At 40.4% G+C, this 12,909-nt stretch overlaps 1 protein-coding gene across 11 annotated transcripts in view; it reads left to right on the forward strand.

The window, feature by feature from the left end:
* The window catches only part of Ncam1 (neural cell adhesion molecule 1), a 290,431-nt gene that overhangs the window by 236,942 nt on the left and 40,580 nt on the right, over window positions 1–12,909 (forward strand). For 6 of the 11 annotated variants that reach the window (XM_077796919.1, XM_077796926.1, XM_026392527.2 and 3 more), the window contains exons 8-9: window positions 3,020–3,162; window positions 9,350–9,379. In XM_077796919.1, coding sequence (XP_077653045.1) covers window positions 3,020–3,162; window positions 9,350–9,379 — 173 coding nt within the window. The remainder of the gene's footprint in view (window positions 1–3,019; window positions 3,163–9,349; window positions 9,380–12,909) is intronic. The other 5 variants (XM_077796920.1, XM_026392529.2, XM_077796922.1 and 2 more) reach the window with 1 other exon arrangement.

The following is a 12,909-nucleotide window of genomic DNA, read 5'->3' on the forward strand; positions in this document are numbered from 1 at the left end:
ACCTGTAGCTTAGATAGTAAGGATGAAGTCAGTAGTCTTGTAGCTTCAGGAGGGGATGGAAATCAGAAATAAGGGACCTAACTAAATTAGACACTGCTGCAATCATGTCCAAATGACATCTTTTTTTCCATAAGAAAAGAATCTTTTCCAACATGCATTGCCTCATTATCAGCTAGAAGCTGCTTTTACCTTCCTTTAATTTTATCATCCTGTAAATCTGGCAGTGAGTTTCCATTGCTCCTCTCTCATGGGCCCTTATGAAGAAGTATTTTTGTCTCTGCAGATTATTATGCTCATGCTAATGCTCTTGAGTTCTCATGCTGCCATGGACTGAGCCAAGTTCACTGGTGGGCAGCAGCCTTGCTTAGCTGATTCCCCCGTGACTAAAGCAGCACTTGTGGGTGAAAGAAGAGGACCAGCGATGGCCTAAAGGAAGATGTACCTGGTCACACCTCCCCAGAAGCCTGTTCAGGTCTCTGTTCAAAGAAAGCAGTGGCCTCAGGTCTCCCCAGGGTCCTTCTTGGGCTAGGGTTGCCAGAGCCTGGACTGGGGTTGGAGTGGACGAGGCTGACTCTTAGCAGCAGACTGCAGAGTCATGGACATGCTTGTAAAACTCACAGGATGGCAGTATTCCTAGGAGGGCCTGCAAGGAGAGATGCAGTGGAACAGCCTGAGACACCGAGTCTAGGGAGGCAGTTGGACAACACAGGAGGATCCAAAAGCCAAGGACCCACAACAGAAGTTAATTAAGATGCAGCAAGGACCATTGGAAGATAAAACCTGGAGAGAAGTTCTCTCAGTGCTGGAATCCCAGGGGAGGGAGTCTAAGCAGGGTGAACCTACATCTGTTCCTGTTTGCCCATTGTCCCAGTGCAAATATTGAGAGCATCCCTGTTATTCCCAAACAGTATTCCAAACTTTCTGTGTTGACAGTGGCCCTGCTTCTGAACTAAGAGGGGATTAAGCAACCAGTGTTGCATCCTTCCAACAGCCCTCGGTAGACTACACAAAATTAGCCTTTGTTAACAATGTTTTTAATAAGAATATAGTTCGTCTTTTTCTGAGGTCTTGCACGATGGACCCTTTGTAACCATCTGGTAAATGGAGCCACCAAGACCAAATATTAATAGAGGTCAACTGACCTTTGTCTGTTTTCTGTTAACCTTTTGCCGCCAGGACAAAGTGCTCTGGGTCAGGGGAAGGTCAGCAAACACTGTCTAGATCTCAAAATCTGCGTTTCAAGAGGCCAGAAATTTAGGATCATCTCCAGGCCCCAAATAGCTGTTCAGTTTAGATAATTCAGTTGTTTGGCCATATTTTATTTTGTTTTTCTTTTACTTTTTAGGGTGCTTTTGACAGTATAGGAGAGTCAATTTTATTTTACTTGCCTCTTTACTTTTGTGTTTATTTTATTTTACCATTATTTTGCTTTGTTTTTTCTCACCCTCTAAAACCTCCTATTCTGCAGCACTTAGCACCTACTCTTTCCAAGTTGTAACCTCCTGCAAATTCGTATTTATCAAGATAGACACAAAATCTTCCTCCTGGAAGACTTCATTCACCTGGGCTCCATCAACTCAAATTTGTGATCATTTGGCCACACTGGATTAAGATGTCCTTATGTGCCAGCTAGCCAAAAAGAATTTTCTAAGCAAGCTGTCAGTACAGATTAACTTCAGGAGGATATTTGAGCTATATAGATTTTATATGGAAGCAGGCATTTGCTCCAAACAAACAAAAAAATATAGCTCTGTCGTTGTCTTCTGTTTATCAAAACATCAAGGACCTCAGCTTGGAGGGTAAACACAGGCAGTAGTCAATTATTCTACTTGCAGTTCCTGCATGAATTTAAATATAAAGAAAATGTAGTTATTTCAAAAATTATCTATAATTCTGATTTTGCTGCTCTTTTCATTCATCTCTCTAGCCCGGCCTTTGTCTCTATTAGTGAAATAAGTTACAATTGTGCAGTATTATATCTTTTTTCTTCTACGGAAGGTTCAGCAATTTCAGAGTATAATTGTTTTAAAGTGGGAAAATTCAATTTTCTCTAATGTTTTAACGTTTAACTCAGCTTTTGGAATGCTTGTGTTTCTTGCATTACCCAAACATTTGGAAAATGAACTCATCTCAACTCCTCCTTCCCATCCTCAGCCCTCCACACTTACTCGCCTAGCATTCTTACTTGGGTTAATGCTAACACCTCCTAGTCATTAAGAACTGAGCCATTTAGCCTCCTTGTCATTCCTTCCTTTAATTCTCTCCATCCCTGCTTGCCCTATATCTGTTCATTTCCACTTCCTCTGAAACTTCCTTCCCCATCTCTCAAAGCTGCCCTTTGGTCTCCATTCCCTCTAAATCTACCAGGTTCAGGACTCAGTGTTACCTCACATCTGTGTCATTGCCAGAGCTTCCAAATTGGTTTCCCTACATCAAGGTTTTCTCCATTCTAAACCACCTTGAATTTTCCGTGGATTAACCTTGAAGTATAAATGATCTTGGCACTGCCCTGATTGAACGCTGTCCATGGGCCTCCACCAGCCAAAATGGGAAATTCCAACAATACAGCCTTGCCTCTCTCTGCTGCTGCGGGCTGCACCCCTCTCTTCCCAGCCCTCTCTTCACGTGCCCTTGCTCTCATTGTAAGTCAAGCAGTTTTTTACATTTGGAATGACTCCATCTTCACCCCGTAGGCATTAGCTGAAAATCTCATGACCCAGCCCCAAAGCTGACTCTTAAGGCTTAGACCAGGGCCACCATCTTCTTCTGTTCCCTGGTCCCTGCTGCTGTTGCCCTACCTCACTACACAGGATATGTTTTTCTTACTATGACCTGTGTCTTGTCTTAGGCCTCTTTTGTTGAACCCTTCAGGAATCTATTCTGTGTTTTCTGCAATACCCAGAATGGGTTCTTACACTTAGTAAATAGATAACCCCTTTGTTGAAGGGGTACACATCATCATTTAAACCCAGAAAGCTAAATAATCATATAAACTCATAGAAATGTTTTGTCTTTTCAGCAAAACCCAAAATAACCTATGTAGAGAATCAGACAGCCATGGAACTGGAGGAGCAGGTCACTCTTACCTGTGAAGCCTCGGGAGACCCCATTCCTTCCATCACTTGGAGAACTTCCACCCGAAACATCAGCAGCGAAGAAAAGGTATACTGTTGCCCAAGAGTTTCAGGGTCATGGAACACAGACTTGATGCACATTGAGTCTGCCCTGCCCAGTTCTCTTTGGTGAGCCAGAAGGGGGGTATATGGTCACCAGAGGCCACAGTCAGGTCCTGCAACCTCCCTCCCCCAGCCTGCCCGGACATGGCCTGCTCAACATCCCTTGCAGTGGAAAGAGCACAATTCCTTGTATAGATGGGCAGGGGTGCTATGGTAGTGGGCATGGTTAAGTTAGGTGTTCTGGAAAGGAGGCAATAGTGATGTTCAAACCCAGGGTTGTGGATCTTTGAGGAACAAGGAGAAGCAAGATCCCTGTATACCAGGTAATATTATCATCTCAGGAGTACCCAAGGATATGTCGCCTGAATGTAACAGGGACCAAAATGAGCCTATTTTTTCCCTCATGTTTTGTACACTCATGCTGAATATGCACCATATGCACAAAAGCTTGGCTGCCTTTGTGTCTGCCTGTATTCTTGGTCACATTTGGATTTCATTTTGTTCTAAAGGCAAAAATAATTAGCAGTTTCTAAATGATGATGACGTTGGTACCTGGGTTCTGCAATTTATTCACCAAGGGTTTAAGAACATCATAGTAAATTTCCTCGGAAATTTAAATGACTAAAAATGTAGCTTTAAAGCACATGGATTTATAGGCCACCGGAAAGCTCTCTTTATTATTGACAATATATAAAAATTAAGGTGACCTTCCCCCATTATGCAGCCCTTCGTTACTGAGTGGGCTGAAACCAGAAGGAGGAAAAAGCCTGGTTTTGAAGCAACTTCAATCCTCTTATGGCACTTGTCCAACCTGCTCTCGTATATCCTGTAGTAATGGGCTTCATTTTAGTTGACCAAAGCTTTGTTACCTGTTCGGGAGTAATGGCCTTAGCCTTAAAGAACATTTAAAATGGATTGCTTATTGACCAGAATGTCAAAAATGATAGATCTCTTCACTCTTTTGCCTGCTGAAAGGAAATCCCTAAACAGGATAAACTCAGCTACAGCCCAAAAAGAGGAGTGTGAAATACCAGAGCTAAATTTGGAATTTGCATTTGAGGAACTGAATTCTGTCTTGCTAATAGAAAACAAAGCTAAATCAAAAGGATCAGGGATTGCTGTTCCAAATAGCCCCCCACCCCCCCTTTTTTTTTTTTGCAATTTTTCATCCAGAATTGAATTCAACATAACAAAAACTCAACTGAAGAACTGCTAAATATTTTTGAAACTCACATATGCTGTTTGATATGCAAAAACCAGCTAGATGAAGAAATGTGGTGTTTACTTGAATAGTTTCTTTATCAACAATGGAATTGAACCCTTAGCTAAGATTTCAGCTCCCATTGTGTGTTATGCAGATTAAATATACATTTCGGGGTTTGATCAATAGGATGGATACTTGGCAGGTCTTTCTGCACCCAGCTTAACAGTGGACTTGTTCAGAGTGAGCCAGCCTATGTCTTTGTCCTACAGTGAAAGACAGAAATATCTCTCTTAGTTGTATGCTTTTAAATTCTCTATCTTTTCTAGGAATAGCTCAACATCCAAATCAGACCAGAAGGATTATTAAGATTCGTGCCTATCTCAGGTTCTTTAATAGGTTGGCAGGTCTGGCTTGAACCTATGATTTCATTTTTATATAATGATAAAAGATAGAAACTAATACACACTCACATTTACTAAATATTGAGACTGAAAGAATCCAACAAAGGCCTAGCAGGTACCAGGCTTGCACAATTCAGTTTTAAGTATAGACCAACAGTCTTAGTCTGAGATAATCACTCATGCCCAGCCACATGCTCTGTGTTGTGGTTTCCTTTGCTGGTGACTATCTGCAAATTTACTTAAAGTGACATTACTGGAGCTCAAATCAGTCAGTGTCTAGAACAAGTCCTCCAGATCAGCCTATGATGTAACACACCAGATTAATATGAATTGTCCTAATTGAAATCCTCTATAATAAAATTTGCCATTTCTATCCATTAAATAGTGACATAAAAGAGGTATGATATCCACCTTACAGCATACTTAGCTGCTGATTAAAAAAATAAATATGGTTATCCATGAGCAGGTCAGATTTCCGAAAATAAACTTTACTTTTATTTTGGCAGTCCTCTTCATGTTCTCCAACTAAAGTTGCATTATATATAATTAGGTATTGAGACTACTAGACTCCCTGATTTGTAGGAGTGGGAGAAAGCAATTTTCTTTTTAAAATCAGGATGATACACAAGACAGGTCAGAATAGTCAGTCGTATCTAATGGTAGAGTAAAAGCCTGAGTCAGATTACATGGCACGTCAAAACCATGGATGTTCAGAAGGCACCTTTTCACGTCCTGAAATCTCACCAGCTCCTTTTTCTAGCATCCCTGCTAGAAAAGTCACTCTGGACCCTGTCTTAAATGGTGACACTATCAGTCCTCCATAGGGCAATTGGTCAACGCTGATGATCAGGAAGGACTTCTTCCTTGTCTCTTCCTGTACCCAGTGTTCCCCACTTCTGCCACTCAGTCCTTCATCTGAGTCACTGAAATAGCACTTGGACTTTCCTCTAGTTGGTCTGCCCTTCTTCCCTTAACACACCCAGCCATTTTCACTGTTTTTCCAATCATGGCTTTCACATCCTTCACCCTTCTAGTTGTCCTGTACTAGGTAGCTTCAATTCACTAGTCCCATGCCCAGTGTGACCTATGCAGACTTTAGTAGGACTGTTGCCTTCTGGATCTGGACACCATTATGCAGTCAAAGTTGCATTAGCCCTTGAGCAGTGTCCTCATTCTGTTGCCTCATATTGAGATTGTGGTCAACTAACATGCTCAAGTCTTTTTTTTATATGAACTTCACTTAAGCCATATATCCCCTATCCTGTTCTCATGCAACTGATTGCTTAACCAACAATGCAGAATTTTATATTTATTTCTGTTAAAAATTTGTATATATATGTTGTAGCCGAGTCTTTCTCAGTAGGGTCATTTATGGCAATTTAGGAGACCCTTCCTTCACTGGGACTGTCCTATGCAATGTAAGATGGTTAGCATCACTGGCATTCTCCCCCCTTAAATGTCAGGAGCCACTTCTAATCATTACTAAATTGTCAAATATCCCCTGGCTTGAGAATGTCTGTTCCTCGCAGTCTTTCCAACCAGACAGATCTGACTTTCATCAGAAGTGTCCTTAGAAATTTGAGAGTCAGAGCATCTCAGTGCATGTGGACCCCCCTATTTTATATATGTATATTAAAAGTAATGAGGCAAGAGCTGTCATTGGTGACCCCAGCCCTAAGCATAAGTCCAAGGGCAGCTAATTCAGTAGCCTTCCCAATGCAGCTGTCATCTAATGTTGGTAATAGCTAGTGCTTCCCAGTTAGTGTGAACACTTAGTTGAAACATCTTTGTCCAAGTCACTGATAAAAATGTTTAATGGGACAAGGTCAAGTTCAGAGCCCTTAGAGTACCTCCATGGCATGGCTACCCTCCCTGTAGGTAGCTTAGAAGGTGAAGTAACTGGTGCCACGAAGTCACAGGGCTCTCTTATGATTCTGATGACTTTCGTGGAAGCCTCAATGATTCCTATAATACAGTACATGAGCAAATTAAAGCTATTCTGTGTTTTTGCATCACTGCTTCAGTCTGATATTTCCTTTCCTATGAGAAGAAGCAAGTGAGAGAATTCTTTATGCATCACCCATACACCCTTAGTGACTTGCTAATGGAATATCAGTGTTCTTCACTAAAAAAAGAAGGAATGGACTTTGGCATAATGCATTTCCATACATTGAACATAAAATTCAAAAGAAGAAAAAGGAGGAGGAGGAGGAGGAAGAGGAAGAGGAATGGGGCAAGCAAAACCTAGTGCAGTTAATGTCACACCCTATCTTTGATCATATCTCTGAATTGAGTTTGATCACTGGCTTGAGAATGATAATTATTAAGTTTTAGCCAGTTGAGTTGGTTGAGTTCAACAATAATAGCTAGACTGTGTCTAATTGTTTGGGTCATTCAGATCATTAAGGTAGATCAATTGTCTGACAGTTGGTCCATTACTTAGTGGTCACTGTAATCTTGAACAAAAAAGTGAACTTCATAATGGGTCAATTGGATGATATATGTGAAGCTCTTTGTGATTGATATTTCAGAAAGTTTGTGCATCTGCATCATTTCATTACTCATCCTACACAGATTTATCTTCAACATTGCCTGCTAGATATTTGAATGAGTGTTACTAAATTCCAGGCACCACTTATACATTGTATGAAATACAGGGATGATGATTTTCATACTCTATCCTGGCAGGAAAAAAATCCATCATTTGCTTATGTGAACACCTCTACACCTTGAAATGATTATAAAGAAAGGTGTATGAAGCCTTCATGATTAAGTAATGGAGAGAGGTGAAGTGTTGAGATGAAAAAAGAGAGAAAAAAAATGAAGGGCCTTTTGTGAGCTTTGAATCTTATGCTGATAGAGTATGTCACAAATGAGACCTTTTGAAATTCTGGATTCTTTGGAAGCTGAAGCTTTTCTTTTCTCCAGGAAGAATTTCTCATTTGGTACAAGCCCAGAGCCTACTTTTAACTACTGAAAATAGTGACAACATAAAGCAGTCAGAGTCTGGTTTATCTCCGGTGTGGGCAAATGTACGATAAGGAATGCTTAGGATAATTAGAAAGATGCTTCACTTTAATTTGTATGCATATTCCTATAAGCTTCTTGGGCATAAGACAAAAAAATGTAAATAATATTAAAACAACCTAGGACTAACAATTTCTGAAGTATTACTAATAGTACCCTAACTTAGTTCCTCAGTGTGTATATTTGCATATCAGAGTGTCTTGATATGGGCCACACCTTCACCAAATTATTAGGTCCAAGTCATTTATGTCATTCCACTGTCACACAGGTAAGAGTTAGGCTACTAGAAGCATCGTGTCACTAGCAACCACTTATTCTAAAGGCCACAGAACCATAATGACTTGGGAGAAACACACAGAATAATCACATTTGAAAACAAACAACTCCATATGATACAGCCCTGGCATGTTTCAAACAAGCTTTTTAGTGATGTGGAATTGGCAACTATATCTGACGTGTTGGCCCACTGTTACTTTGGTCTATGCGTGTTCCTCTGTTCTCACTTCCTCCTTCATTCCAACATCATGTGACATAACCCAGTATTTCCATCCTCATTTCTCACAAAGCTCCTTGTATGTAGTAGACTCTTACTGTTTGCTAACTCATTTGTATTCCCTGATTGCATTGCTGTGTTTCTAGCATCTTCTGTATGTTTTTTCCATCTGAACATCAGGGATAATCAGGCAACCACACCACTTAATAAAAAGAACAATGCAGCTATGATGTCTTTGACTCCTAATATGAAAACAGAAAAAGCAGAGTAAATGCCCAAGTGCTAGATACATAAAAATAGCTAGATGAGAATGGAAAATGCCCCAAACCTCTATGCTGCGAGTTGGGTTACTTCCTTGTGAATGCCATATTGGATGAAGATGGTCCATACTTGAGCCCATGTGCCAACTGGGCATTCTCTGCCTTTAAGGACTGGAGCCCTACCACAGCTTCCCAGCATCCTTAAGCTTCCTTACCCACAGTCTCAAAAGACTTCATAACTCTCATTCCTAATGTGCCTCTCCTCTCCTTTATTTGTTCCCTTTTAAAAAAAATTCACTTTTAATAGAATGCATGCAAAGAATTATAAAGTGCATGAGCATAAAATGGCATTAGTGTATCTGTGATATGCTGTCTGATAAAACTCAGAGGAGGAAACCTTACTCTCTTAAGTATTTCTAGATGATGTGGTTAGAACCAGTAGTGTCATCCAGTACTATGAAGAATATTTAAGATGTTTTGCAACATAAGCAGTCTAATATGTCTGCTGGTATATGTATATATGTCTACCAAAGATTAGGAATGCCTTTACGATTGAATTATACAAATGTATAATTTTAACGTACTAAGGGGGAAAAAGCTGAACATAAGCTAAATCCTAAATTAAATTGGGTAATAAACACACCATTGAAAGTGGGCCTTGGAAAAAGTTCTGAATTAAGAGGAAGCTGCATGTGCACGGAATGCAGTGTGGTACATCAATTCTCTAAAGCAACATGTTGTAAAATTTTACTGCTTTCTTGTTGTGTTTTATATCTTGTTCTCTCCAGGCTTCGTGGACTCGACCAGAGAAGCAAGAGGTATAGCTTACCTGACCACTAGCCAGTCTTTAGTTTTGAAAGCATTGCAGTTTAACTTACCATTACAGTTTAATAACCAGGCACGCTGAACTAATTAGTACTTTAGTTAGATTAAAGAATAGGTCAATAGTGGTAGACATTACTTAGCAATAGTGTCATTTTTAGGATGAGCAAGCAAGCTGTGTTGGGAGTGGATGAACAAATCCTTATTATTTTCTAAAACTGGATCTTATTCTCTTGCTGGTGCTGGTAAAATCATATCCAGGTAATTACATTGATAGAAATAAATTGCCCCAATGCCCAGGCCAGGCATTTTGAAACAATGAATTTTTTGTTTTTATTCTCACATGGTAGATGTGGCTTTGGACCATAAAGTCACAGAGTTAGTGATCTAAAACCTGCTCAGCCCTTTCCTTTCCAGCTCAACTCATCTTGTTGCTCACTTATTTTATAATGATCGGTCTTGGTAGATTATCACATCACATTTCATCTCAAAAGCTACACGAATGACATCTCTCATTGGTTCTCCCAAATTGCTAAACATGTCTGTTACTTTTATAGAGCATTAAATTTATGAGATTGAAATGATTTGGTACAAATGGGTTTATGTTTTGTAAAGTCAGTAGCATTTAGCCTTTGAAATTTCTTTGCTTACTTTCTTTGGTTTAGGTAATGTAGGACTTAGTTTGAAAACTGAAGCTAAACATTAACCTTTAGATTTTAATTGCTACACTCCCAGGCCCTACCTATGATCACTTCTGTCATTTTTTTAAACCTGATTTGTGATTAAGTGACCAAAATAGTAAAATAAAAACCTATCTATTTTAGATGACATTCAAGGATCGAATTTATAAATACATTTTATTAAAATAGCTTTTGCCTTCTTTCTCCAAACGAGTCTTCGATTCTATAAGAATATAAACACAGAAGAGCCTATAGATTCTGTATTTTAATTTGGTAAACCTATCCTCTTAGTCTTTCAGGAATGATAATTATTCAGAGCACATGGCTCATGTGTTCAGGTCATGGTTATCAATATTTAATGCTGCTAAATATTTAAAAGTTGACTGCCTATCCCCAGGCACTGATATTAGTTTCTGCACATGAACATGCTGCCATTGTCAAATCCAGTTCATTATTAGCTCTCTTTGTGTCCTACCTTCCCCGATGGCATAGGGACTGTGGTTCAGTACATGTCCACACTGAAATGCTTCACTCCTGAGGCACCAGAATCACTTAGTGCCGTCACAGGCTGGGTGTTTTATTGCCCAGAAGTCGTCGACCCATTGGGATTGGGGAAGGAAGAGAAGAAGGGTTAAGTCTTAAGTAGCTGCAGATCTCATTCTGCTTTGCCTTGTACGTCTTCCTCCTGTCCTTCTGACCTAGACCTGGTAAGAGGAGGAGCTAAGATTTATCAGAGAGCCCTAAGGAGCTGTTAAGAGATTTTTTTTCCCCTTCTTGTGGTATTGGGAAGAGAATTGTTATTGTAAGTGAAAATAATAGATTTACTCCCAAGAAAGCAGACACTGGATTCTGTTTTCCAAAAGTGTCTTTATCAGAAATGTCGCACTTTGGACATAATTGACTTCTAAGTGAATGCCACCCGAGGGGCTCAGAAGTTTCATTCTCTCCTATTTATCTCATTCAGAGATGAAAACCATAAGCCCAGATGAGAGCAAAAGAAGGTTTGGGTTATGGCCACTTTCATTCTAATAAGCTCTGAAAAGCCTTAGCACTTTTACCTATAAGAAGAAGAGACAAAAATGCTTTGATGGGAAAAAAAATTATAATCACCCTTCATGGATTTTTTTAAGGACATCTTTTTCCATAATGATGTTTTAACTCTTGTCCAGAGTTCATCTGCTCCCTCTGGGGCAGCCAAGACAGTCAGCCTGGCTTTTGGTCTGGATGGCTTATAGGTGGCACTCTGGGGCTTTATCCTGATGCCAGAATAAAACAATTTAGAGAGAGAGAGAGAGGCCAATCACACTGGAGTCTTATCTGCATATCCTCAAAGGGACAACTGGGCATCTGGCAAATAATCCCACCATCACACCTGCAGTGAGCCCCTACAAAATAAGAATTCTCTATAGAGGATTGCCTTCTGGTCTGTTGACATCATTAAACAAGAGAAATTTCCATATAGAGAAACCTGGGAAAAGAGACCATATTGAAAGGGAAAAAAAAAGTACAGCTGTCCCTATAACCATTTTCTAAGCTTCTTTTTAAATGTTTTCTAGATTATTCTAAGTAATGACTGCTCATCCCCCTGCTTTGTTGCTATCACTGTCCCATTCTTACCTATATGACTTTCTTTCCCTATCTTTCACATGGAATTGTTCTCTTGGCTTCCTGGGGATTATGGCATAGGGCATAATGACAAGTCCAGTATGGGTCCAAAGAATCATAGTTTATCTCATGGTTGAGATCACTGAGATGACCAGAAAAGCCAGGGATGGACCTCAGGTCCCCTATATCTGCTGGGTATAGGGGGAAATATGAGTGAGAGGCAGATCAGGTCAGCCTTTAGAGGTCCCTGCAGGAATGGCTTCATGCCCTCCATGGCCCTAATGCAGACTGACAGGTAAAGATTTTTGTTTGGCATTTAAAAATTGCCACTGGGTTAGATCAGTAAGCACTGGCAGCCCACAAGAAAAGGAGTCCCAGGATCCAGTATCTCCAACAAATTGATTATCTAGGAAGTGCTCCACACCTGTCTGCTGGCATCTCTTATTAGCGTGTGCCATCTCTTGGGATGCAGCTTCTCAATCAAGCATCTTCCTACATTTGCTGGCCCAATGGGAACACCAGGGCATTGGTCTCAGGAAGGGGACATGCTCATAGCAGGAGGCAGTGATGATTTTGCTTGGCCCTTCTTCCTCTTACCGGCAACATGCTGTAGCTTCCAGATATGACATGTGATGGGGCTTAGATGACTGAAAAGGACTAGGTCTGTTAATGCTAGTGTAAGGAACTTCTTGTGCTAGATCTACTGAGCAAGGCCAGTGGTGCCTGGCTTTTGGGCTTCCCAGGCTGCCATAAGACACTACAACTCTGGACTTCAGGTTTGCAAACCAGCATATTAAAAGAATCTGAAGCCAGGTGTTCTTTCATTCTCTAAAGACAAGCCAATCAGATACCAGATGCAGAGTACTGTCCTGTCCTTTTCTACAGAATATCATACACTGAAATGAGGGTGACCCAGCCTTCAAGGAGTCTGACCCCTTCATCAGATTACCAGCTTTCTGGAGGATCTGGACTTGGGCCATATGCCTACACCCATTCAGAGACAGCAACCATTTTACTTAGAATGTCAAGAGTTAAAAACCCTTGGAGATATCCCATATTCATTGCATTAGGATCATATGCTATTCTCTTGACTGATGACTGTCATTCCAGTGACTCAGGAAGCCAATAGCAGAATTAAGAACTAGAAAATGGAGACTATGGTGTCAAGGATCGCAGATCTGCCTGTGGCTCTCTTTATCACTCTTCTTAGAGAGGGGATCCTGTTACCCTCAATTCTATCT

The sequence above is a fragment of the Urocitellus parryii genome, chromosome 4 (genome assembly GCF_045843805.1).
Source record: "Urocitellus parryii isolate mUroPar1 chromosome 4, mUroPar1.hap1, whole genome shotgun sequence".
Lineage (NCBI taxonomy): Eukaryota > Metazoa > Chordata > Mammalia > Rodentia > Sciuridae > Urocitellus > Urocitellus parryii.